This window comes from Chlorocebus sabaeus, chromosome 10, assembly GCF_047675955.1.
Source record: "Chlorocebus sabaeus isolate Y175 chromosome 10, mChlSab1.0.hap1, whole genome shotgun sequence".
Lineage (NCBI taxonomy): Eukaryota > Metazoa > Chordata > Mammalia > Primates > Cercopithecidae > Chlorocebus > Chlorocebus sabaeus.
The window spans coordinates 1,369,002-1,395,942 of NC_132913.1; the positions used below are offsets into that span (position 1 = coordinate 1,369,002).

General features: G+C 41.7%; 1 protein-coding gene and 1 non-coding gene across 2 annotated transcripts in view; both read left to right on the forward strand.

Annotated features, from left to right (window-relative positions):
- Positions 1–22,432, forward strand: part of LOC103215751 (POTE ankyrin domain family member I-like) — a 33,767-nt gene extending 11,335 nt beyond the window's left edge. Inside the window, 6 exon segments of the mRNA XM_073019585.1 lie at positions 2,237–2,307; positions 6,987–7,057; positions 8,454–8,498; positions 9,534–9,685; positions 17,194–17,317; positions 18,681–22,432. Coding sequence (XP_072875686.1) covers positions 2,237–2,307; positions 6,987–7,057; positions 8,454–8,498; positions 9,534–9,685; positions 17,194–17,317; positions 18,681–20,009 — 1,792 coding nt within the window. The 3' untranslated portion in view covers positions 20,010–22,432.
- LOC119622797 (U6 spliceosomal RNA) lies at positions 1,016–1,122 on the forward strand. The gene has a single exon (XR_005239355.2). It is a non-coding gene; the product is annotated as a U6 spliceosomal RNA (small nuclear RNA).
- Positions 22,433–26,941: the final 4,509 nt, after the last annotated feature.

The window sequence follows — 26,941 nt, forward strand, 5'->3', positions numbered from 1 at the left end:
TCATCCAAGTATAACACCTATGCATGGGATAAAAAATGGTGTCACATCTTTGATTTTTCTGATTAGTTATTTGGGTCTTGAAATGTCCAGTTTAGCAGAAAGTCTTGTACTGTCTTCTGGGGACTGTCTCCTACATACTCCCATGAATTTTTCAAGAACCGAAGGGGTTCACTAAATCCAAGGAAGACAGTCCCTTTTATCAAGTCAGAAGGAGGAGGAAAAAAAGGACATTCCAGTCATTCTGTTGTTCCATTGTTTCTGTCGCTGCATTGTTGCCACTCAAACTGGTCCTGCTGCCTGGTAATGGTTGACCTTTGACACCAAGATGCCCTTACTGATTCAGATCCCTCAAGCCTTCCTGGCAATTCATATGGTGACTTTGAAGTTACAGCGTATTTTAGTTCCCATACCTATGCTTATATGCTCAGCCATTGTTCCCAAAGCACCAGCACCCTGCTCTGGCTGCTGGGCATCCTGACTTTATCCGCAGACAAAGTGAGCAGGTTGACCCTTCCCCCCATATTCAGAACCTAATGTGGAACCCACATCTTAGCCAAGAGTGAGCTGAGACCTTCATGGTCAGAGATCCTTTGGGGCAGTTGTTGGTCTTTTCTCTAGCAGATATCAGGTGGGCTTGTTCTGAAGGGTCAGAGGGGTTCAAATAATGTGGGAGAAAGAGATCAGTGTTTGTTTCTTCTTCTTTGCTACCAGATCTGTGCTGTGAGGCACCTTTATATCCTGTATAGAACCTTAGGCAGGAGAAAGTCCTATATGAACCTTCCCCGAGCAGGGGCTCCCGGTTGTGGTTGGCCCCTTGAGTGATCTGTTTTACATGATAATGAAAATCATCCAAGCTACTTCTATCTCTAGCTCAAGATTTTAAAATATTTTCAAATTCTACCTCACAGGAAGCCATTGAAGAGAATTCTCAGAATCTCTTCAATGGTTAGTTGGACTTAACAGAGCCAAGCCTCATCCATGACTCATCACTAACCATGTGTAAAAGTAGGGCTTTGTGCTTGCTTCGGCAGCACATATCCTAAAATTAGAACAATACAGAGAAAATTAGCGTGGCTTCTGCATAAGGAGGCAGCACAAATTTTTGAAGCATTCCATATTCTGTGCAGTCACTGGAAGGTCATTTGACTATTTGCTGACTAGCTGTAAAGAAACACTGTGAAGCAAAGCAAAAGATGGGCGCCACCAAAATACTGAAATTGTGATTTGCGCTGCAAAAATACTCATGTAAGATGGTCTATGAGATGACTTAGAGCTGAATAACATGTTCGGTGCAAAATTATATTGTTAGCATGTATGTCGAAAACTAGAAAATGTCAACTTGCAACTTCTTCATGGAAACTAAAAAAAATAAAAGAGTTTTGGTCTCCCCTGCCAGCTGGCATTGAACATCAATATAAAGCATTATCCTAACAAACATCTGGCTCAGAGTTGGAGTCTGTAGAGAAGGATCATTGGTCCAAGCCAGGTCTTAACATCCATTGGTTTTTCTGCCCTTGGTGTGATTGGTCAGCTCCATAATAGTGGACAATCACATTAGCTACTTTAATGAGATATTTATGAATAAATTTAGTTACAAACTATGACATAGTTGAGATGCCCTGAATTATAAGCCAAAAGGAGTAGGACAACTGAAAAGCAAAATTAGGACTTAATAACATTTTCTGAAAACTACATTTACATATTAGAACCTATGAACAAAATACACATTGGGTTTTATTTGGGATTCCAAGATAATTTTAGTCATAAAGTTTAGGAACAGATTATTCCATTGCTTTACTATTTCTCTGAGCATTTAAAAAATATCTTGTTAAATCTTTATAACAACCTAGTGAAATATGAAATAAGGCAGCAAAGTCCTCACTTTGTTGAAGAAGGCATTGAGCCTAGGAGAAGCAAAATGTCCAAGAACAAATAGCTGTTCATTATGGAGCTAGGACTTATGCAGAGCTGGGACACTTTCTATTATGTCATGATAATGTAAGCTAATTTACTGGGTCACAATGCCCTTGATTTCTGAGCATTTCCCCTTACATTGTTTTCTTCTTTAATTAGAAGCTTAAAGAGAAGTTTGTAGAATGTACTCATAAGTGAATGGGATAATACTGTTAAGTTCTGATATTATGATATTAGAAATACTCTAAGAATTTTACATTTGGTAAGTATTTTTTATATCAGTATTAAAATAGTAATTTGGCTTATTGCATTTTATACATAGAATTTGCCAGTTATTTTCTGACTACAAAGAAAAACGGATGCTAAAAATCTCTTCTGAAAATAACAATCCAGGTAAGACTTGTGATAGTGAATTACTTTAGGTCAGTTGTCCCCAACCTTTTTGGCACGAGGGACTGGTTTTGTGGAAGACAATCTTTCCATGGGCTGAGGGAAGGTGGGAGTGGTTTCAGGATTATTCAATCATGTTACATTTATTGTGCTACTTTATATTATTATTACGTTGTAATATATAATGAAATAATTTTACAACTTAGCATCATGTAGAATCCGTGGAAGCTCTGAGCTATTTTTCTGCAACTAGACGGTCTCATCTGGGGGCAAAGTGAGACAGTGACAGATCATCAGGCATTAGATTTTCATACGAAGCACACAGCATAGATCCCTCAGATGGGCAGTTCACAACAAGGTTCATGCTCCAATGAGTATCTAATTCTCTGACTGGTCTGACTAGAGGCAGAGTTCAGGCGGTAATATGAGCCTTGGGATGTGGCTGTAAACACAGGCGAAGCTTCCCTGGCTTGCCTGCTGCTCACCTCCTCCTGTGTGGTGTGGCTCATAATAGTCCATGGACTGGTCCCAGTCTGTGGCCTGGGAGTTGTGGACTCCTGCTCTGGGTGGTCCTACCATAGATAAAAAAGTAAAAGTAAGGAATTTTTGATCACAAGAATGCTGAAGCACAAGTCGTGTTACATATGCTTGTCCCAACAAGGTTTCACTATTACTGACTTCATTCCTCCTCATTTGAAGTTGGAAAGAGATACATTCACTTTGTTGGAACAAGATGTGTTCTACTTGCTGGTTAATTGTCATGATAACAGTAATTTTGTTAGAACAAGATGCTCTGCTATCATTTGCCAAAAGATTGCCATAATAAATATACAAATTGCCCCCTCTAGGCTCAGCAGGTTATAATAAAAGTAGAAAAATGTTTCACAATAACAAAAATGCTAGTATGCTACTGGGTTGTGGACACCTGATACATTGTATAATCCAAACTGTACGAGGACACCTTTAGCTGTCTGTCTATCACAGAGCTTCTGTAAGTTAGGTTTCATAAGTTGCAGGAGACAAAGATGGAACAGATGTAGTTTTGATCTTTAAGGTGCTCATGATAGAGCTGTCTCCATTTCTGTGCTTTTTCAACAGAATTTTCAAAGAACACATTTCTATCTATGTTTTCACTTGTCCACTTAACAAATAACTATCAAATATCTTTTAGATTCTAACCATTTTTGTAATGCTACAGAACACAAACAAAAATACAGACAGGAGCTTGTTATTATCATTGTCATTTTTATTATTTTACTACTTTGTTCGGTGCTTACTGTTGCTAGATGCCCACTGGAAGCTTATAATTATGATTTATTATGTATTGATTATGTGCCAGACATATGTGATGAGGAATAAAAGTTTTGGAAAAAAAGCAGGTGTGATTTAAGGTAAACATACAGAGTGAGAAGAATTTTTCTAGGTAAAGAAGCAGAAGAAGAATGTTTGGCAGAAGGAACATGGAACGAGTTGGTGTGTTTGCCAGAAGGAACGTCTAATGAGATTACCTGTTTGGCAGGAAGAGCAGCAAGTGCAAAAGAAAAGACACTTGAGTGAACTTTGCGGGGTTTCTGAGCAGTTCACTTTTGCTAGTACCAAAAGTGTGAGATACCAGAGGTTGGGAATGAGGTGAATACTTAGCTAAGGCAAGTTTATGGTAGATGTTTTAATACTGTAGAAATGAGTAGGGCTTATCCTGCGGGCCATGGGACATTTACCAGATAGAATGCTTTGGACTGCAAATACTGATGAGCAGTGGCTAAAACATAGGAACCAGAGTTGTTTTGGTTGTTCAGTGATATTTTAGGTATCCCACTTGTTCCTCTTTCAGCTGTGCTATTGGCAGTGTTTTATTCACGTCTTCTTTCATGGTTGGCTAATCGCAGCAGCTCCAAACATCTTGTTCTCACAGCACAACATCACAAGAGCTGCTTTTCTTCACATGTGTCTTTTAAACAGGGAGAAAACTTAGAAGCATGCAAGGGGCTTCCTGTAACATTTCGTTGGCTGGGTCACACCACATGCTCATTCCCAAACCAGGCACTGGGAAGGCAAATATGTGATTAGCTTAGAATAAACATTTCTGTTTCTGAGGCTGAGGAGGGGGATTGGGATAATAAATATCCCAATAGACTTGTGTTTATTCTGCAAGAAAGAATAAGGCGTGGCTATTGCGAGGGAGCCCACAGTGTTTGCTGCAGAGGCTCATTGGAGACATTTGAGCAGGGGAATGGCAAGATTAAATTTGAGTACTAAGGCCTTCTGGTCATGGTGTAAAACGGGTTAGCAAGCTTTTTCTGTAAAGGACCAGGTGGGTAATATTTGAGGTTATGTGGTCTCTGTCATATCTACTTACCCTGCTGTTGTTTGCTGTTGTAGTGTGAAAGCCATGATGATTCTATGTAAGCAAACAGGCATGACTGAGCTCCTATAAAACTTTATTTACAAAGCCATAGGCAGATTAGATTTGGCCTGTGGCCTATAGTTTGCTGGAATTGATGGAAGGGAACCAGGTAAAGAAACCAGGAGACAAAGGAAGCTTTTGCAGTAGTGAACTATAGTTTCCTTGTCACACATCCTTGGACTAGTATCAATGCATTACAAAGTTTTCACCCATCCATGGTGAAATAAAGTTCAGAATCTCAGTTACTCATTTTAATATGTTGGCCTTTTTTTGGTGTTATGCTTTTTTCATTTGTTTTGCTTAATTTTTTTCATGTAAAAAACGCATTAACAGTTGGCATTTTCTTTTAAATAGAAACCATTTTGTAAATGTTTATGTTCCCAGTGGTAGTGGGAATATAAAGCAGAGGCAGAAAAGAGGTATAGTCAATATGATTTAGTGATAATTGAATGAGAAAGGTTTGGGGCACAGAGAGAAATGTCAGATAATTTCCAGCTTTCCAGGTTGTACACTAGTATTTAACCTGGATGTGAGGCTTTCATAGTCTGCCCTCTGCCCCACTCTCCATCTTTAGCCCTTTTCCCTGTGTGCCCTTTCTCTGGCATTGATGACCTGCTGGTAATGCCTGGCTCACTCATCCTTCTATTGCAGGCAAATCCTTTCCCTCTTTTAGGCCTCGCTCCTGCCCTTGCTGCTGCATGGCATGCTGTCATCCTTTCCTGCCTCTACCCTTTTAATCTGGCTAGCCTCAATATTTCAGTCTCTGCTTAGGCATGTGTTCTAGAAAAGCCGTCCCTGACATGCCTTATTTTCATTCTTTTTAAACCCTAATGCCTAGCATGTATGCAGCAGGACTCAGTAAGAAATTTCTGAGTAAAATGTGAGTAAGACGATGTGCAGGATTGTCCTCTGCAGTCTTGGAGCAGAGGGGACAGACACGTGGAGGAATAATGCACAGTTCAGGTGGTAAAGATGCAGTAGAAAAATCATTGAAGTACTAAGGCAGCCTCAGGGAGGGAGGTACCTGTTTATTTGGGGAAAGACGTGCAGAATCAAGGAAGACTTCACACAGCATTGTTTTAAGAGATGAAAAGAAGACTGAGTGTGGTGGCTCATGCCTGTAATCCCAGCATTTTGGGGGGCTGGAGCGGGTAGATCACAAGGTCAGAAAATCAGGACCATCCTGGCCAATGGTGAAACCCCATCTCTACTACAAATACGATAATTAGCTGGGTATGGTGGTGCGTGCCTGTAATCCCGGCTTGACAGGAGAATCACTTGTACCAGGGAGTCGGAGGTTGCAGTGAGCTGAGAATGCACCACTGCACTCCAGCCTGGTGACAGAGTAAGACCCCAGCTAAAAAAAAAAAAAAAAAAAAAAAAAGGAAAGAAAAAAAATAAATTTGTCAGAATCCCGGAGGGAAACATTTTAGATGTTAGGAAGACATTGTACACTAATAAAGGTGTCAGTCAGTAGTAATTTTGGAAATCATTTATAAGGTATTATTGTTGCAAAAAACAGGAGGCAGGGTGAAACAGGAGGATTTCATTTAGGTGCACATCAGCTCAGCAGATTTGCATCCAAAAGCTGAGCCCTGAACAAAGGGAGGGCTTGGCTTATATAGGCAAGCTTCCAGAAGCAGAATAAAGGCAATTAATCATATAGTGACAGTTTTGCAACCTCAGCATAGCCTGTGACCTTGCAGCTGCTTTGAAGGAAAAAGGAACTTGCAAAATATATGCATTTATAAAAATAGCTATGAGTAAATGCAGAGGGGAAGGGGAGATGGGAAGGGAATTTGTTTCCTTAACCTTGCCCTGGGATGTCTGGAGCCCATACCTGTGGGCTCTGGCTTCTCAGACAGGGTCACTACGACCTTTCCTGGGTCCTGCCTGTTGCTATCCTTAGAGTCAGAGTAGCTAAGTGCAGGAAAACTAAAATTTCTTTTCATTACATTTACTGCTTCACTGTTAGGAAGTGGAGAACAACATACCGTGTCACCTTATATGTTTCTACTGTGTTTTAAAGTTGTGTTTCTGGTGGTTTTGTTCATTTCTGTTGGGTGGATGAATTTGTGAGTAAATCACATCAGTTGTCTCCCCAAGTGGTTTGTTGAAGTTTTGGATAATTATTTCCTAAGTAACTATTTCATGAAAGACTAAACCCTGAATTTATGAAATAAAATAAAATGTTATCTTAAATCTATTTTTATAAAGACAATAGTTTTTAACTGTTCTAAGTGGTTCATTTTAACTGAATACATGGATTTCTCAACAGAACAAGACTTAAAGCTGACATCAGAGGAAGAGTCACAAAGGCTTAAAGGCAGTGAAAATAGCCAGCCAGAGGCATGGAAACTTTTAAATTTAAATTTTTGATTTAATGTTGTTTTCTTTGCTTTAATAATATTAGATAGTCCAAATGAAATTACCTTTCGGGCTAGGTTTTGAGAATCAATAGATTCTTTTTTTTAAGAATTTAAAAATAGATTCTTAAAATTTATTTTAATAAATTCAGCAATCTCATTAACAGAAGAATCAATGGATTCTAATTGAAATTTGATATTTAACTTCAAAAACATAACCACTGTGAAATTTAAAATACTCTAATTTTGCAGTATTCTTATTTAAAATATTCATATCTGCCTTTTTGATTAGCTTATAGCTAATCTTTCCTTTTGGAATAGAGGCAAAAACAAATTCCAGAACTTTGTTCTTTTATTTTTAAAACACCCTAACATGATAAAGTAACATCAATTATTGGATTATATTATTAAGCAATAGAATTATGAACAATGTAATCCTGATGGTCCCTGAGCTGGATTCAGGGTTAAGGAGCAATCATGGCTAGTGACTGAAAATCTGCAGTTTTCTATTGTCAGTCACTGATACCAAGGTTAAAGATATATTCTGCCTTGTGGTCTCTCATTGACCTCAGTGTTTCTGTTCAGGGAGGGAATCAGGTTCATAAAAGCAACCCAACTACCTATTCTACGAATCACATCTTGCAGAATGGGACCTTTAGTGTTGGTGCACAAATGTAGTAACATTCGAACTTACTTCAGTTGCAGAAAATCAGTACAGATTATTAAACAATTTTATCCACTGTCATTAGTACACATTAGAATATATTAGAACTGGACTTAAGCACATAATCTAGATACATAACACTCTCATATTACAGCATATAATTTCAATTAAAATTTAAGAATTTGCATTTCTTTCTGTACGGTGTTTATTTCAACTCCTCATAATTTAAAGCGTGCATACAGTTCAGTTAGGAATCTTTTAAAAAAGGACTTCAGTGCACTGTAGGGGCTCACTAGTTAGGGTTTCGTGAGGTAAACCCTTTTCAAGTGAGGAAGCCTTTGGAACACTACAAATCATCTGCTAATTCATTTTTGGTAGATTTAACACATAACAAATTAAGTTTAGTCCAAACAAATGGTGAAAAGTTAAGTTTGCTGGTTCATGTTTTTCTTCTCCCTTTATCTAAGGTGAATTATTTTTCACATGTTAGAAACCAGTGATGTGGCAGTAGCTACATGTAGACTAAAAAGTTAATTCTTAATTTGAATTATTTAATTATTTTAACAGTTAAATTTTAAGTTTAATTATTTTCTTATTTTTCATTGTCCATACTTGATTACTGAAGAATAAAATTATTTTAAAAACATGAATTCCAAAAGAGGAGACATCACGGAAATACAGCAAGCAGATTAACCTTCTGTTTTTGCATTTGCAGAAAATGTCTGAAGAACCAGAAATAAATAAGGATTGTGATAGAGAGGTATACCTTTATATTCAGATGTTTCTGTTGAATTAGATTTTTATGTTACATTGTTTAACAAAGTATAGTAAGTTTAGGCATACATGATCCTATCGTGTAAGTAGCATAAATCATCAGTGAAAAATTTAATATTTAACTCAGAAAGAATTCTGTATACTGAGTTTTAAAGAGATGCAAACCCTAGAGATGTTCTTTCATTATTGTGGAATAATCCTGAATGGTGCCTTAAAATGCTGAGTAATGCCACTTTAGGAGCTTTGGATCAGTCATTTTATCTTTCTTGGTTTTAGTCTGATTATCAATAGATAATGTGGCTAAAGAGGACAGTTTCTTATTCTGTGTATTTTCCAGCTGGAAAATTGTATGGCTATTGAATGTGAAATCTGGGGAACATCTCATTTCCTGGAATTCCATGCTTGTGCCTCAGCAGCTTCACTCTGCTCCTTGTGTTGTGGCGAACTTTGGTTCCCATGTTTCAGTGAGCACCATCATGTTTTCGATATCCCAGGAACCAAATGAAAAAGGAATGATCAAAGGCAGTGGGAGAAGAATATCTTAGTGCGGAAAAGGGCGATCTTCCTTTCTACTCCTGAAGCCCCACAGTGTCTCATCCTCTAAATCTGACCGTTGAATGTAAAATCTAGGTGGTAAAGACAGGAGACACAATTTGCGTCTTTGTCTTTTTATGTGTGTGTTCCCACGAGTCAATTGGGGTAAATACATATATAAGATTCTGAAGAGTGGTTGGGAATAAAAGCATAAAATGAAGGAGGGCCCTTTTTGAATTTTGGAAAATTCTGTTTTATTTAGTCAAACAGAAATCAAGCAAACGTTTCAAAAATTTTAGTCAGATATTAATGATAATTACATCATAAAATTATAAGCTACTAGTTCTGTATATATGATTAAATTTAAATGTGAAATATTTTTAATGACTAAAATAATGATAAACTGTTCAAATGATAAAATCAATTGAAAAGATCCTTTCTATTCAATAAAGCGATAACCATCCTTAATATCAAACTTCCACTCAAGGTTGAAGAAGAAGTGAAGCACGGAAGTAATCATGTGGGATTACCAGAAAACCTGACTGATGGTGCCGCTGCTGGCAATGGTGATGATGGATTAATTCCACAAAGAAAGAGCAGAACACCATTTCCTGACACTGAGAATGAAGAGTGTCACAGGTAAGCCTATGGCAACATTTAATAGGAGACAACCATGTGCTGTCAAACTAATCCTAATTTGGGCTAATATTCATGATGAACACATTTTATACTTTTACTATGATATTCAGCCTTGCCTGGTAATCAGAAAAATGAAAATCAGCAAACAATTAGTTACCATTTTTTCCGGTCATTAATTTATTTGAAAAATAACCAGTGTTGGCGAATGTGAGGGAAAAGGCATTTTCTTTTCTTTTTAGTGAACTTTTATTTTAGCTTCTTGGGTACATGTGCAGGTTTGTTATATGGGTAAACTGTATCATGGAGGTTTCAGCTACATAAGAAGCAAAATACCCAAAAGGTAGTTTTTTGGTCCTCTCCCTCCTGCCATGCTCCACCCTCAAGTAGGCCCCAGTGTTTGTTATTCTCCTGTTTGTGTCCATGAGTTCTCATTGTTTAGTTCCCACTAATGAGTAAGAATATGTGGCATTTGATTTTGTGTTCCTGCATTAGTTTGCTTAGGATAGTGGTCTCCAGCTCCATCCGTGTTGCTGCAAAGGAAATGGTTTTGTTGAAAAAGACATTTCATACACTGTTAGTATACACTTTGAGCATTAATTTAGTGGCATATTCACACACACATATATAACATAGTAAGGATATATAATACATGTAAAGGATGTTTGTATAGATATGTTACATATATACTTACCTATATATTTATTACAGCATTATTATATCAAAAAGCTGGAGCTAGTCTAATTCCTTATCAATAGGAAGTAGCTCAATTTCCATACCCCCAAAATAAGGTAGTATGCAACCATTTTTTAAAAAATGAGGTTAGATCTAGAGCGTACTGATTATTTCACAATTAAAATGTATTTAAAGCATTTAGTTTGATGACGCATCTTAAGAATTCTTGTTAGAATTCTCGTAATATCTGCTGTGTTGCAAATGGAAGCTACATGCTACATTGACACTGTACTTTGTTAGCCACAAGATTGCTAGTGACTAAATTTGTGTTGTCAGTGGCCTGAGTGCTGAAATATTGGACCCTCAATCTGAATATTGCCGAGGGATTATATGTGGGGATCTAGATTTAATATAAACATTTCAGTGTATTGGGTAAAAATTTTATTAAAATACATCAAAGGATCTTTTATCTACTGAACCAGGAGTTGTCCAGCTTTTTCTGCAAAGAGCCAGTTAGTAAATATTTTAGGCTTTGTGGACTATATATATTTATTTTCTTGAGACAGGGTCTTGCTCTGTTGCCCAGGCTGGAGTGCAGTTGTGTGATCACGGCTCACTGCAGCCTTGACTTTCTGGGCTCTAGTGATCCTCCCCTCTCAGCCTCTCTACTAGCTGGGGCCACGGGTGTGCAACGTCACACCCAGCTAATTGACTCCGTGGACTGTAGAGTCAGTAAGCCTGACTGCGTTCCAAGATACTTGACTTATAAAAACAGGCAGTGGGCTGGATTTGGCCCACAGGTGCTTATTTTCCAACCCTTGTGCTAAAAGGAAGGTGCTGCTAATGCAGTGACTCTTATTTGTAAAAGTCGCCCGTGTATGACATTATCCTTCCTTTGAGAAAAGGATATATTTCAGTATTCACCTCACCATATTTTTCAACAGTGGCTTCATAAAATTTTTTAAATAAAAATAAGATTATTTTCTGCATTTCTCCCACTACTTTTTTCTGTAACTAAATCTAGGCATTTTTTCTTACACCTCATTTAATCTGTCAGCAATATTTGAGCCAGTGAAGGACATCTCCTCCCTAACGGCGTCTTCACTAGGCTTTCAGGACCTCACCCCCTCAGGCTTTTCCTCCTGCCTTTCTAGTCCATTCATCGTCTTCTGTTTTGCTTGCTCTTCCTCATCTTTCTCCTTTTGGATGTTGTTGTTTCCCAGAGCTCAGTCCTCAATCTTCTTTCTCATAACTTTTTTATTTTTTTAAGACGGAGTTTTGCTCTGTCACCCAGGCTGGAGTTCAGTGGCATGATCTTGGCTCACTGCAACCTTTGCCTCCTGGGTTCCAGCGCTTCTCCTGCCTCAGCCGTCTGAGTAGCTGGGATTACAAGTGCACGCCACCATGCCTGGCTAATTTTTGTATTTTTAGTAGAGACAGGGTTTCCCCATGTTGGCCAGGCTGGTCTTAAACTCCTGACCTCAGGTGATCTGTCTGTCTGTGTTGGGATTACAGGCGTGAGCCACCGTGCCTTGCCCCTCGTGACTTTTTCTACTGTGTATATGCTAGTGATTTCTAAGTGTATGTCTCCAGCTCAGGTCTTTCTCCTTAATTCCAGATCTCTATGTCAGCCCGCCTACTTGACATCTCTATTTGATTAGCTGTTGGGTATCACACACTTGTCAGTTGCAAAACTGGGCTCCTGATGCCTTCCTGAAATCTACACCTCATGTAGTCTTTCCTCCTCTGGTTACGGGCAGCTCTTCCAGTCGCTCTGCCAAAAACCTTGGTGTCATTCGTGACTCATCTTTCTCTCTCTCTGACACCTCACATCTAATCTCTCAGTAAATGTCAGGCCTACCTGAAGAATGTATCCCAAAGCCAGTCATATCTTGCACATCTGGGCCACCGTCATCTGCAGTCTAGATGAGTGTCGTAGACTGGGAATTGATAGTCCTGCTTTTTAAAAACTTCCCCTTTCATCAATTCTTAACTCAGTGGATGGATTTAAAACATAAGTCAAATTGTGTCACTCCTCTGCCCCAGCCCTTCTGATTGCCTCCCATTTCACTCTTTGATCATGTGGCAGAGTTCTTCCTAATAACCAAAAGGCAGTAAAGCATCCGGCATGTTACCTCTCCTGCTTGAACTTCTGCTCCTTACCTCTTTGCTCTGCTTCAGCCACACTGAGCTTCTTGCTATTCCTTACCTATCCCTAGTGCTTAGACTCCAGGCACACCTCTGTCTGCCCTTACAAGTTCCCTGTGTCTGGATATTCGTCTAGCTTTCCATTTCTCCAGTTCTTTACTTAAAATCCCCTTTCTAAGAAGAAAAGGGGTAAAAAGAAACACATAAGGAATAACCACTTTCTGAGGAAGAACCGTGTACCAGCACAATTCCTAGTCCAGAGAAAATGAAGGAAAAGGAAAAAAAGAGAGAGAACGAGGGCTAGCAGAAAGGAATTACAATTGTATCACCAGGACACATCATGCTTAAGATTCAGCTGGGAGCCTACCAGGGATGCTGTCTAACGTAATCAAGGGAAGGTTCAGTGAAATAGTGGTTTGTCATCTCTAACTTTAAACCTGTTTGTATCTTGACATCAACTCTGTTAACATCATCACTTTTTAGAGTCTTTGATATACAAATACAATATTCTTTGTATTAAAGAAAAATCCTCTTTCTCAGCAGGGGCTTTTCTGGCCATCCCAACTTTCCCACACCCCTCCTTGTCAAACACATAAATATTTCATTTTCCTGCTTTAGTTTTTCTCCTCTAACGTACTGTGTATTTTGCCTTACCTGTCTGTTGTTATTGTGTGTTTATCTCTCTCTCATGAATAGGGGTTTTATTGTTCATTACCATATCCTCACTTCCTAGAAAAAGGCCTAACATATGAGACGTAGCTACCTAATAAATAGTTATTGGACAAGCGAGTGGAGTTTATCCTGGATATGTTGTTTGATTGAGTCTCACTTAAAAAGTGTTCAACAAGGTTCATTTTAACAATTTTGCCAGGTGATTATATGCATTTTTAAAATTCTTTTGGCACTTTATAATACGCTACATTGTTTATATTAATATTTTTTCACTTAGGGAGAAAAGCCCAATATTGTGGTTATTCACTATTCTTTTACTGGTAATCATGATAATTGCAATTATGGTAAAATGAGTGAGAGGAATTGCAGACTTTACTGGTATTTTATTTATTTAGAGACAGAGTCTTGCTCTGTCACCCAGGCTGCAGTGCAGTGGCGTGACCTCGGCTCACTGCAACCTCCGCCTCCTGGGTTCAAACAATTCTCCTGCCTTAGCCAGTTGAGGAGCTGGGATTACAGGTGCGCGCAACTACGCCCGACTAATTTTCGTATTTGTAGTGGAGATGGAGTTTCACCCTGTTTGTCAGGCTGGTCTCGAACTCCTGACCTCAGGCAGTCCACCGGCCTCGGCCTCCCAAGGTGCTGGGATTACAGGCATGAGCCACCATGCCCGACCACTAGTATTTTATATTAAAAACTATTAGAGTGGTAAATTTAATGGACCACAAATTCTTTCCAAGGGATTATGGACCTTCGGTATTTGAAATAAAAAGTCAGAGTTGGAATTTTTTGCTTCCTCTAGTAAGACGTGTACTGGTCAGGCACTGTCTATTCTGATGGAGCAGCTCTTGCTGCTGGGCTGTCTTTCAGAAGCAAGCTGCTCACATGGATATGGGTTGGTGAGCAAGGCCAGTGGTCATTGGTGGATTGACTAGATTTTGAACTGGCTCTGGGTGGCTTCTTGTTACCATGGCTACAGGTCAATTCTTTCCTAAGTTGAGTCAACTTTAACCAGAAATTTTCTGTTCAAAAGTTGCCTTTCATTAACTATGTTCAAAATGAAACTTTTTAATATTCCAGAATTGTAGACTGAGAGTTTTGGTTATGATGGATTGGTTAATAATAGCTCTCAGGATGATTTTTTTTTGATACATCATCTTAACCAGAAGAGTTCTGTGTATAATTTATTTCTTGAAAATAATTGTTTTGTTTTTGTTTTTGGTATTTTTAGAAGCTTTTGCTTAAGTCCTAACATAATCTCCAGTAGGAGATTTTAGTCTCCCTGTCAGTTCATGCATGTATATGGTAGTGATATTCTCTCTTTTTAAATTCGTTTTCTTTTCTTGTTCACTTTCTTCTCTGTACAGTAATCATGATATTGTTATACATTTTTATCTCATTAAAAAGTAGTTACAATTTTCTGCTGGCAAATCCAGCTTTTTTAATATTTTGACTGAATAAGTTAAAAGTGAAGAAAATTTACCAGATCATTTTATTTTCAAATAAAATCATAACTCATACAAATTGCCATTTTTGAATTACAAATAATGACATTTAGATATTTTAAAAGCAAGGATACACCCCCCAATAGTTTGGCTTTGTGTTTCCATGCAAATCTCATGTCAAATTGTAATTCCCAGGTGTTGAGAGAAAAGAGCAGGTGGGAGGTGATTGGATCATGGGGTCAGTTGCTTCCATGCTGTTCTTGTGATAGTGAGTTCGTTCTCAGAAGAGCTGATGGTTTCTTAAGGGGCTCTTTCCCCTTCACTTCTCTCTCTCCTGCGGCCTTATGAAGAAGGTGCCTGCTTCCCCTTCATCTTCTGCTATGGTTAAGTTTCCTGAGGCCTTCCCAGCCATGCCTAACTGTGAATCAATTAAGCCTCTTTCCTTTATGAATGACCCAGTCTCAGGTATGTAATGTGTATGAATTACCCAGTCTCGGGTATGTGCGTATGTATATGGTGTGTGTATATACACACAGACATATATATTATATATATGTGATGTAAGATGTATATATATCCATTTTCTTTATTCCACTTATCAGTTGACGGACACTGGTTGATTCCGTATCTTTGCATATTGTGAATTGTGCTGCAGTAAACATATGTATGCAGGTGTCTTTTTGAGAGTATGATTTCTTTTGTGTAGATATCCAAAAATGAGAATTCTGGATAAAATGGTAGGATCTACTTTTAGTTCTCTGAGAACTCTCCGTACTGTTTTCCATAGATTTGTACGAATTTGTATTCCCACCAGCAGTGTATAACTGTTCTTTTTTCACCACATCCACACCAACATCTGTTGTTTTATGATTTCTAAAAGTGGCCATTGTGGCTGCAGTGAGGTGATATCTCACTGTTGTTTTATTGTACATTTCCCTGATGATTAGAGATATTTAGCATGTTTTTATATGCTTGTGCACCATTTGTACATCTTCTTTTGACAAATGTCTATTCATGTAATTTGGCGACTTTTTAATGGAATTCTTTGTATTTTTCCTGTTGATTTGTTTGAGTTTCTTGGAGGTTGTAGATATTAGTCCTTTGTCAGATTCATAATTTTCAAATTTTTTTCCCATTGTATAGGTTGTTGGTTTACTCTGATGATTATTTCTTTTGCTGTGATGAAGCTTTTTAGTTTAATTAGGTCTTATTTATTTTTATTTTTGTTGCTTTTGCTTTTTGGGTCTTCATCATAAATTCTTTGCCTAGGCCAATGTTTTCAGGTCTTAGGTTTAGGCCTTTAATCCATCTTGAATTTATTCTTGTACCTGGTGAGAGATAGAGATCCAGTTTCATTCTTCAACATGTGGCTATCTTTTTTCCCCAGCTCCATTTGTTGAATAACATGTACTTTCTCCAGTGTATGTTTTTGTATCCTTGCTCAGAGATCATTTGGTCATAGTGACTTTATTTCTGAGTTGTCTATTCTGTTCCATTGATCTAGGTATCTACTTTTATACCAGTGCCATGCTGTTTTTGTTACTATGGCCTTAGAGTATAATTTGAAGTCAGGTCATGTGATGCCAACATATTTGTTCCTTTTGCTTGGTATGTCTGTTGCTATTCAGGCTCTTTTGTGGTCCTTCATAAATGTCAGCATTTTAAAATAACTCTGTGAGGAATGACATTGGTACTTTGCTAGGAATTGTATGGAATGTGTAGACGGCTTTGGGCACTATGGTCATTTTCACGATATCAGTTCTTTGAGTCCATGAACATAGGATGGATTTTCATTTGTTTGCATCATCTATTATTTTCTTCAGTGGTGTTTTCCAGTTATCTTTATAGAGATCTCTCACCTTTTTCATTAAGTATATTCCTAGGTATTTCACACTTTTTTGCAGCCTTTGTAAAAGGGATTGGATTCTTGATAAGGACTCTCAGCTTGGTCGTAGTTGGTGTATAGTGGTGCTACTGATTGGTATTCATTTAATTTGTAACTTCTGAGACTTTACTGAATTCACTTATCAAATCTCGCATTACCGCCTGAGCTCCTACTCCTGTCGGATCAGCGGTGGCATTAGATTGTCATAGGAGTGTGACTCGAGCCCTGTTGTAAGCTACTCATGCAGGGGATTCAGGTTGTTCACTCCTTATGAGAATGGAATGCCTTATGATCTGTCACCGTCTCCTGTCACCCCCAGATGGGACCATCTAGTTGCAGGAAAACAAGCTGAGGCTCCCGCTCATTCTGCATTTTGGTGAGTTATATAATTATTTCATTACGTATGAATAATAATAGAAATAAAGTGCACAATGAATGTAATGTGCTTGAATCATCCTGGAACCATCCCCCACCTCAGGTTCCTGGAAACATTATCTTCCACAAAACCAGTCCCTGGTGCCAACATGGTTGGGGCAGCTGGGTTAACAGATGTGAGACCCCTTTGCCTTGTCTAGGATTCATGTGCAGATATACATTGTGTGAATGACGTCTGATGGCGCCATCGTGCCCTGTAGATCATTTTAGGGACACCTCCAGTATTTCATGAAGATTAAAATTTCTTCTAGTGATGAACAAAATGATACTCAGAAGCAAGTTTCTGAAGAACAGAACACTGGAATATCACAAGATGAGATTCTGACTAATAAACAAAAGCAGATAGAAGTGACTGAAAAGAAAATGAATTCTGAGGTATTTTCTTTAGTTATTTTCAAATTTTTTATATGTGTATATATTTAAAAAATGATGTATTTTGGAAATATAAAGGATTTTTAAGTCATATATATCTGTGTATATACTCTATATATCCTTTGTCATATATCTACATATGTACATATAGGATGAAGCCATGTTCTGAATTCAACTCCATTTGCCTGCAGCAGTCGAGTAGTGACCTTCACAATGGCCTCAATCCAAAGGAGAAGCATTTGATATTTTTCATAAGAATTGATGATCTTTCCAATATCAAAAATAAGTTTCGCTAGTAAAAACAAATTTTCTAGTTTTTGGACATTGGTTTATTTTTTGAAAATATTAATAGAGAAGTGAATTGATTATTTTCACTGATAGGAAAGTCGGAAATGTATAGCTGGGTCAGAGGCCACATTGTGCATGTCATTATCCTTGCTTTTGCAGAGAGGAACAGTTTGCTCCAAGAAGTTTCTCATTTCAATGCAAAGAGCTTTGAAAACAATGACATGCCATGATACACATTTAGTGATAATTTATTGATAAGTATTTTGTTCCTAGAGAAATAGTTCAGTGTATTTCCCCTATTTCACACTTACTACTGTTTCAAACATTGTAAAGAGGAAAGAAAAGTTATTGCAATGGCAAATAATCTCGTGATTTCTAAGAAAATCTCTCTAAGTTCTGTCTTATTTACCATTCGTATTTTGAGATAAAAGGCTTCTTTTGTATTGATGTATTTACACCATCGAAATAACTGTGGTTTTGTGGAGGATCACTAGAAGTAGCATCAGGAGACCTGGGGGGAAATCCTGCATCTTGTATATATTTTTTGACCTCTCCTTTTAAGAATCGTGATCTTAAATGAGTTCAGTGTTGCATGTAGAAGTGCAATGCTTAGATGCAGACGTGTACAGGGTAGAAGGGTACAGTGCTTAGATGCAGATGTGTACATTGTGGAAGGGTACAATGCTTAGATTTAACCGTTATGAAGAAATGTCACTCTTATAACTGAGTATAAAAATATTAGAAATGTAGAATATCGGTAAAACGTTCTTCAGTAAAAGGAACTTAAAGAACTTTAACCTCTGGGTTTTTTTTGTAACTCAGAGAAAGGCTTTTTAAATTCTGAGATTCTTTAAAATCCTCTAGTGATTTATTTTTCATAGTCTTTAAATAAATACTTAAACTTTTGGGCATTTACATTCTATTAGGTTTGAAATTTTGTGCAATTTTTTTTCCAGTTAAATGTCCACTATGGGGATTCTTTCATTATACAAATACACATGTTATTTTTTAATTTCAGAAGAAATCATGATATGTCATTCTATTGAGTGCTAATTAAAATTTCCCTTTGTTTATTTAGCTTTCTCCTTGTCCTAAGAAAGAAAAAGATCTCTTGCATGAAAATAGTACGTTGCAGGAAGAAATTGCCATGCTAAGACTGGAGCTAGACATGATGAAACATCAGAGCCAGCTAAGAGAAGATAAATATTTGGAGGAAATTGAAAGCGCGAAAAAAGAGAATGATGATCTTTTAAAGGCTATGCAGTTGAATGAGCTCACCATGGATGATGATACTGCCGTGCTCGTCATTGACAACGGTTCCGGCATGTGCAAGGCTGGATTTGCGGGCGACGATGCCCCCCGGGCTGTCTTCCCTTCCATCGTGGGGCGCCCCAGGCACCAGGGCATAATGGGGGGCGTAGATCAGAAGGAGTCCTATGTGGGCAACGAAGCCCAGAGCAAGAGAGGCATTCTGACCCTGAAGTACCCCATGGAGCACGGCATCATCACCAACTGGGGTGACATGGAGAAGATCTGGCACCACACCTTCTACAACGAGCTGCGTGTGGCTCCCGAGGAGCACCCCATCCTGCTGACCGAGGCCCCCCTCAACCCCAAGGCCAACCGCGAGAAGATGACCCAGATCATGTTTGAGACCTTCAACACCCCAGCCATGTACGTGGCCATCCAGGCCGCGCTGTCCCTGTACACCTCTGGCCGTACCACTGGCATCGTGATGGACTCTGGTGACGGGGTCACCCACAGTGTTCCCATCTATGAGGGGAATGCCCTCCCCCATGCCACCCTGCGCGTAGACCTGGCCGGCTGGAACCTGACTGACCACCTCATGAAGATCCTCACCGAGCGTGGCTACAGCTTCACCACCACGGCTGAGCAGGAAATCGTGCGTGACATCAAGGAGAAGCTGTGCTATGTCTCCCTGGACTTTGAGCAGGAGATGGCCACAGCGGCCTCCAGCTCCTCCCTAGAGAAGAGCTATGAGCTGCCCGATGGCCAGGTCATCACCATCGGCAATGAGCGGTTCCGCTGCCCCGAGGTGCTCTTCCAGCCTTCCTTCCTGGGCATGGAATCCTGTGGTATCCACGAAACTACCTTCAACTCCATCATGAAGTCTGACGTGGACATCCGCAAAGACCTGTACAGCAACACAGTGCTGTCTGGCGGCACCACCATGTACCCTGGCATGGCCGACAGGATGCAGAAGGAGATCACCGCCCTGGCGCCCAGCACAATAAAGATCAAGATCATTGCTCCGCCGGAGCGCAAGTACTCCGTGTGGGTCAGTGGCTCCATCCTGGCCTCGCTGTCCACCTTCCGGCAGATGTGGATCACCAAGTGGGAGTATGATGAGTCAGGCCCCTCCATTGTCCACCGCAAATGCTTCTAAGTGGACTGTGACTTAGTCGCGTTACACGCTTTCTTGACAAAACCAAACTTTGCAGAAAACAAGATGAGATTGGCATGGCTTTATTTGTTTTATTGTTTCAATTTTTTTTTTTTTTTTATTGACTTGACTTAGGATTTAAAAACTGGAATGCTGAAGGTGACAGCAGTTGGTTGGAGTGAGCATCCCCCACAGTTCTACAATGTGGCTGAGGACTCTGATTATACATTTTTCTTCTTTTCAATAGTCATTCCAAATATTGTGAGATGCATTGTTTCAGGAAGCCCCTTGCCCTCCTAAAAGCCACCCCACTTCTCTCTAAGGAGAATGGCCCAGTCCTCTCCCGAGTTCACACAGGGGAGATGATAGCATTGCTTTCATGTAAATTATGTAATGCAAAATTTTTAAAGTCTTCGCCTGAATACTTTTTGATTTTGTTTTATTTTGAACAGTTTTCATGGCCCCCTTTTTTGTACCCCAACTCAGGGTGTATGAAGGCTTTTGGTCTCCCTGAGAGTGGCTGGAGGCAGCCAGGGCTTACCTGTACTCTGACTTGAGAAGAATTGGATGAAAGTGCACACCTTAAAAAAATTGAATGAGGAAGCACAGTATTTCAGTACAGTGGACAGCTTAGCATTTTGACAACTGAGAATAAAATGCTCAGTTCTGGACGATGTAAGACACACCAAGGAAACACTGGAAATGGAAATTCAGTTATGTCATTGTGGACTGGCTACTGCTCTACATGACTGTGACCAAAGCCGGATAGCTGAAAGAGACTTCTTTCCAGAGAACAAGACATGAACAGGTTTACTTACAGAAAACAGTGAATTCTCATATATCTAACCTAAAAGATAACAGATTCTTTCTGAACAAGTCTAATGTAGAAAGTAAAATCAACAGGCTAAAAATTAAGCTCTATCAAACAAGATAAACTCTGAGAGAAAAGATAGAGCAGGCCACCATCTTTCCTGTTCAAGCAACTTAGTCATTCCAGCCTGCCCCGACCAGGGGCAGAAGAGATCCCGCAGCACAGCGCAGCTGCTTTACCAGATCATGGCCAGACTGCTTCTGTAAGCAGGGCCCTGATTCTGTTCCACCTCAGTGGACAGGACCTCCCGCCTGGGGCCTCCAGCTATCCCCACCAGCATTCCTTGGCCAATGGAAATTTGAAATGTTCCTGGGACAGAGCTCCCAGAGAGAGGGACAGACCACCTCCTTTCCTGTTTGGATGACTAGCTGTTCTGGCCTGCAGGCTTTGGAGATCCCAAGCTGACAAGGGATGGAAGAGGTACCACAGCACTGCCATGCTATGAAAATGTGGCCAGCCTCTTGTTTACGTCAGTTACCGACCCCGTTTCTGGTCAGCGGGTGAAGTCTTTCAACCAGGGTCTCTGGCTACCTCGACTGCTGTTCTCTGGCCGACAGAGGTCTCAGGCCTCCCTGAATCAGAGCTCCCAGGGGGAGGACCAGACTGTTTACTGTTTGGGCGACTCAGCCATTTCAGCCTTAGGGCTTCAGAGTGTCTGAGGCAACCAGGGGCTGAAGTGAACCCCCAGCACAGCACAGCTGCTCTACAAAAACATGGCCAGACGTTTTTTTAAAGCAAGTCCCTGTTCTTCTTTCTCCTGACTAGGTAAGACTTCTCCACTTGCCTCCAGACATGTCTCATAGGTGTGTTCAGATTGGCAACAGGTTCGCATCTCAGTGGTACAGAGCTCCCAGAGGAAGGGGCAGGCTATCATCTTCCCTGGAAAATACGAGGCAATTAGGGATGGGAGAGGACCCCCAGCATACCACAGCAGCCCTACAGAAAAGTGGCCGGACTGTCTGCTTGATGGGCAGGTCCTCCTGGCCTGGGTCTCTAGCCAGCCCACACCAGAGCTGTCAAGCGAGCAGCAACTGCCAGTTCCCTGGACAGAGCTTCCAGGAGCCAATGAAATCCTCTCTGCCACGGCCTCTGCAGTGGAACTGCCCTTGCTACCCTCAGAATATCAAGGGAGCAAAGACACTAAGTGCCGTGACAACACCTCCAATAAGCTGCAGTTTATTGGAGCAAGCCAGTCCATCTCCCACGTGCACGACACGCCCTCCACTGCTCATCACCAGACAGGGAACCCTGGCCTAGGCCCACAGCACAGACCCTCTATCCTGGGCTGATTACACTAGTGATTGCTAACTCACATGTCTCTGGGATGGAGCACCCAGGAGAGGAGCAAAGTGGTGGAGCAGCAAGTCAGGTGATGTGGAGCCCAGAGGGCAGGGACAGCTCTCTCTCTAGGGTCCACTTGCCCTCGTGAGACACTTTATCCCAGCATTTAGGAATGCTGAGGTCAGACCAGCCACATCTTATGTGCAAGATTGCCCAGCAGAGATCAGGTCTGAGAGTTCCCCTCTTTAAAAAGGGGACTTGCTTAAAAAAGAAGTCTGGCCATGTTTGTGTAGAGCAGCTGTGCTGTGCTGGGGGTTCACTTTTGAGAGAGTTCTCTGAGACCTGATTTTGCTGTACTTGCCCTGACAGCACACGGGAGTGCAGCACACACCCCAGCCTACACCAACTGCTATGACGAAAAGAATTTTCAGCCCAGAATTTTGTGTCCAGCAAAATTAAGCATCATAAATGAAGGAGAAATGAGATCCTTTTCATACAAGCAAATGCTGAGGGAATTCAGTATCACCAGATCTACCTTATGAGAGCTCCTGAAGGAAGCACTAAATAGGGAAAGAAAAGACCACCACCAGCCACTACAAAAACTCACTGAAGTACACAGACCAGTGATGCTAAAAGCCAACCACATACACAAGTCTGCAAAATAACCATCTGACAGCATGATGACAGGATCAAATCCACATGTACCATTACTAACCTTAAATGTAAATGGGCTAAATGCTCCAATTGAAAGACATGGGGGCAAGCTGGATAAAGAACCGTACCCATTGGAGTACGCCATCTTCAAGGAACCCATCTCACATGCAGTGCCATACATAGGCTCAAAATAAAGGAATGGAAAAAAATCTTTCAAGCAAATGGAAAACAGAGAAAAGCAGGTGTTGCACTCCTAGTTTCTGACAAAACGGACTACCATTAAAGATAAAAAAAGAGAGGACATTACAAAGGTGGTCCTGACCTTTGAGAAATCTCATTATTGCTTGATACCAACCTGGGCTATCTTTATTGCCCAAACCAAGAGGATAATTTGCTGAGGTTGGGGAGCTTAACAGAGAGCCTCTGATCTCCCAAAATTTGGTTGAGATCTAGGGTTGATTTTGTTGTATAACTCTTTTCTGAAGTTTTACTCATTTCCAACAAGGATGGCAAGTTTTCCTGCTTCCATGACGATGGAGAGCAGGCACCTCCTTTCCTGAGTTTCAGCTTCTTACAGCGAAGGTGAATGTAAGTTTTTTCCAGCTTCTAAGAGGGCAGAGAATGATGACTAGCCTGAGCCTTATTTCCAGGTAAGTAGCTGAATTAGAGTTTTGTCTTAAAATTTTTCCTTGATGACTAAAATGTAAGATTACCCACCAGCTGCTTTTAATTTCTCCTTACCATTAGAATACTCAGTAATCATATGGATTGTGCTTTTGTTAGTTTTGCTGAACTCTGTTTGTGTTTGGGGTTTTATTGTTGTTGTTTCATTTTTCTCCCATCTCTTCCTGACTTGGTCAAATCCAAAGGAATGTTCCAAATTGTGGGTAGCAAGGCATCTGAATTGGCTGAATCTCCTGTGGCTGCAAAAACAAGAACAATGCAAAACAATGCAAAACAAAACAAAAACAAAAAAACCCCAAGAAAACAAAAAACAAAACAAAACAAAAAAACAAGTCGGGATGGTCAGGTTTCCACAGCCCGAGTGGGTGCCACCTGACGGCTGATAGAGATGAGACCTAAGGAAAAGCAGATGGCACTGGGACCGTACTGCTAGGGTTGAAAAACCGAGGTACCCTGAATGGCAGCGAATGAGGTTGGTGGCTGTTCCACCTGCTCCTGGCACACCCTTGCAGAGGTGGCTGGTTGCTCTTCGAGCCAGCTTGCCCTTGCCTGGCATGCACAAACCTCAGTGCAACTACCGTGCTACAAATGGAACCATATAGAGGAAACGAGCAGCAGGCTCAGGAGTAGGGTGTGCGCTGCCTTTGGGGTCCATGTCTCAGGTCTGCTATGGAACTGCAGGGTTGTTGGTTACCAAGAGGTAAACCACAGACCGTCTTGAGAAGGGCTTTATGTTCAAGTGCAGAAAGCAGGCAGGATTACCACCCAGGGGACTTGGCTTTCTGAGGCCGGGGCCAGACTTAGAATTTGGGACAAGCTGACTCAGAGTATCTGTGTGTAGGTAGCTGGAGCCTGTGAATGCCAGGCAAGGCCAAGCTGGCTCAAAGAGCAACCAGCCACCTTTGCAAGGGTACGCCTGGAGCAGGTGGACCATCAAGCAACCTCACCCAGTCAAGTAATCAGGGATGGCCAGGTTCCTACAGCCTGAGGTGCTGCCTCCTGATGGCTGATGGAGCAGAGTCCTCAGGAAAAGCAGATAGCACTGGTGCCCTACCTGTAGGGTAGAAGAGCTGATGTACCCTGACCGATAGCGAGTGAGGTTGGTGACTTATCCAGCGACTCCTGGGACACCCTTGTAGAAGTGGCTGGTTGCTTTTTGAGCCAACTTGGCCTTTCCCGGCATGCAGAAGCCTCAGTGCAACATCTGTGCTACAAATGGAGCCATGTAGAGGAAATGAGCAGCAGGCTCAGGAGCAGGGTATGTGCTGTCTTTGGGACTCAAGTCAGTGCCTCAGGGGTCGTGAGGTACTGCATGCTTGTTGGTTGCCAAGAGGCAGACCACAGGCCATCTTGAGGAGGACTTTATGTTCAAGTACAGAAAGCAGGCAGGATTACCACCCAGGGGACTCGGCCTTCTGTAGCCCTGGCCAGACTTAGACTTTGGGACAAACTGATTCAGAGCAGCATGTAAGTGGCTGGAGCCTGTGTATGCCAGGCAAGGCCAAGCTGGCTCAAAGAGCAACCAGCCACCTCTGCAAGGGTGCGCCTGGAGCTGGTGCATCATCCAGTAGCCTCAGCTACTCAAGGACGCAGGAATGACCTGGTTCCCACAACCTGAGTGTCTGCCACCTAATGGCTGATGGAACAGAGACCTGAGGAAAAGCAGATTGCATGTTGAACTGTTTAATCCATCTTTAGTTAATTTTTGTATAAAGGAGATGGCACCAGTCCATGCCTCAGGGGTCATGTGGCACTGTAGCCACAGAAGGCCGAGTCCCCTGGGTGGTAATCCTGCCTGCTTTCTGCACTTGAACATAAATTTCTCCTCAAGACGGCCCGTGGTTTTAGGGTAGAAGAACTAATGTACCATGTCCATCAGTGAGTGAGGTTGGTGGCTGCTCCACCTGCTCCTGGCACACCCTTGCAGAGGTGGCTGGTTGCTCTTTGAGCTTGCTTGGCCTTGCCTGACATGCACAAGCCTCAGTGCAACTACCGTGCTAGAAATAGAACCATATAGAGAAAAACGAGCAGCAGGCTGAGGAGCAGGGTATGCGCTGCCTTTGGGGTTCCAGTCCACGTCTCAGGGCTCCCATGGAAGCACAGGCTTCTTGGTTGCCAAGAGGCAGACCACAGGCCATCTTGAGGAGGACTTCATATTCAAGTGCAGAAAGCAGGCAGGATTACCACCCATGGGACTCGGCCTTCTGTGGTCCTGGCCAGACTCAGACTTTGGGACAAGCTAATTCAGAGTAGGGTGTAAGTAGCTGGGGCCTGTGCATGCCAGGCAAGGCCAAGCCGGCTCAAAGAGCCACCAGCCACCTCTGCAAGGGTGCACCTGGAGCAGGTGGGCCAGCCAGCAACCTCAGCTACCCAAGGAAGCAGTGATGGCCAGGTTCCCACAGGCTGAGTGGCTTCCACCTAGTGACTAATGGAACAGAGGGCTGAGGAAACACAGACGGCACGTTGAACTGTTTAATCCATCCTAAGTTAATTTTTGTATAAAGGAGATGGCACCAGTCCATGCCTCAGGGCTCATATGGCACTGTAGGCTACAGAAAGCTGAGTCCCCTGGGTGGTAATCCTGCCTGCTTTCTGCACTTGAACATAAAGTCCTCCTCAAGACGGCCTGTGGTCTGCCTCTCGGCCCTACCTTTAGGGTAGAAGAACTGATGTACCATGTCCATCAGTGAGTGAGGTTGGTGGCTGTTTCACCTGCTCCTGGCACACCCTTGCAGAGGTGGCTGGTTGCTCTTTGAGCCAGCTTGCCCTTGCCTGGCATGCACAAGCCTCAGTGCAACAACCGTGCTACAAATGGAACCATATAGAAGAAACGAGCAGCAGGCTCAGGAGCAGGGTGTGGGCTGCCTTTGGGGTTCCAGTCCATGTCTCAGGGCTCCTGTGGAACTGCAGGCTTGTTGGTTGCCAAGAGGCAGACCACAGGCCATCTTGAGGAGGACTTTATGTTCAAGTGCAGAAAGTGGGCAGGATTACCACCCAGTGGACTCAGCCTTCTGTGGCCCTGGCCAGACGTAGAATTTGGAGCAAGGCAGGGCAAACTGACTGAGCAGCGTGTAGGTAGCTGGAGCCTGTGCATGCCAGGCAAGGCCAAGCTGGCTCAAAGAGCAACCAGCGACCTCTGGAAGAGTGTACCTGGAGCAAGTGGAGCAACCAGCAACCTCAGTGACTCAAGGAAGCCGGGATGGCCAGGTTCCCACAGCCTGAGTGGCTGCCACCTGACGGCTGATGGAGGTGAGACCTAAGGAAAAGCAGATGGCACTGGGACCCTACCTCTATGGTAGAAAAACTGAGGTACCCTGAATGGCAGCAAATGAGGTTGGCATCTGTTCCACCTGCTCCTGACACACCCTTGCAGAGGTGGCTGGTTGCTCTTTGAGCTTGCATGGCCTTGCCTGGCATGCACAAGCCTCAGTGCAACTACCCTGCT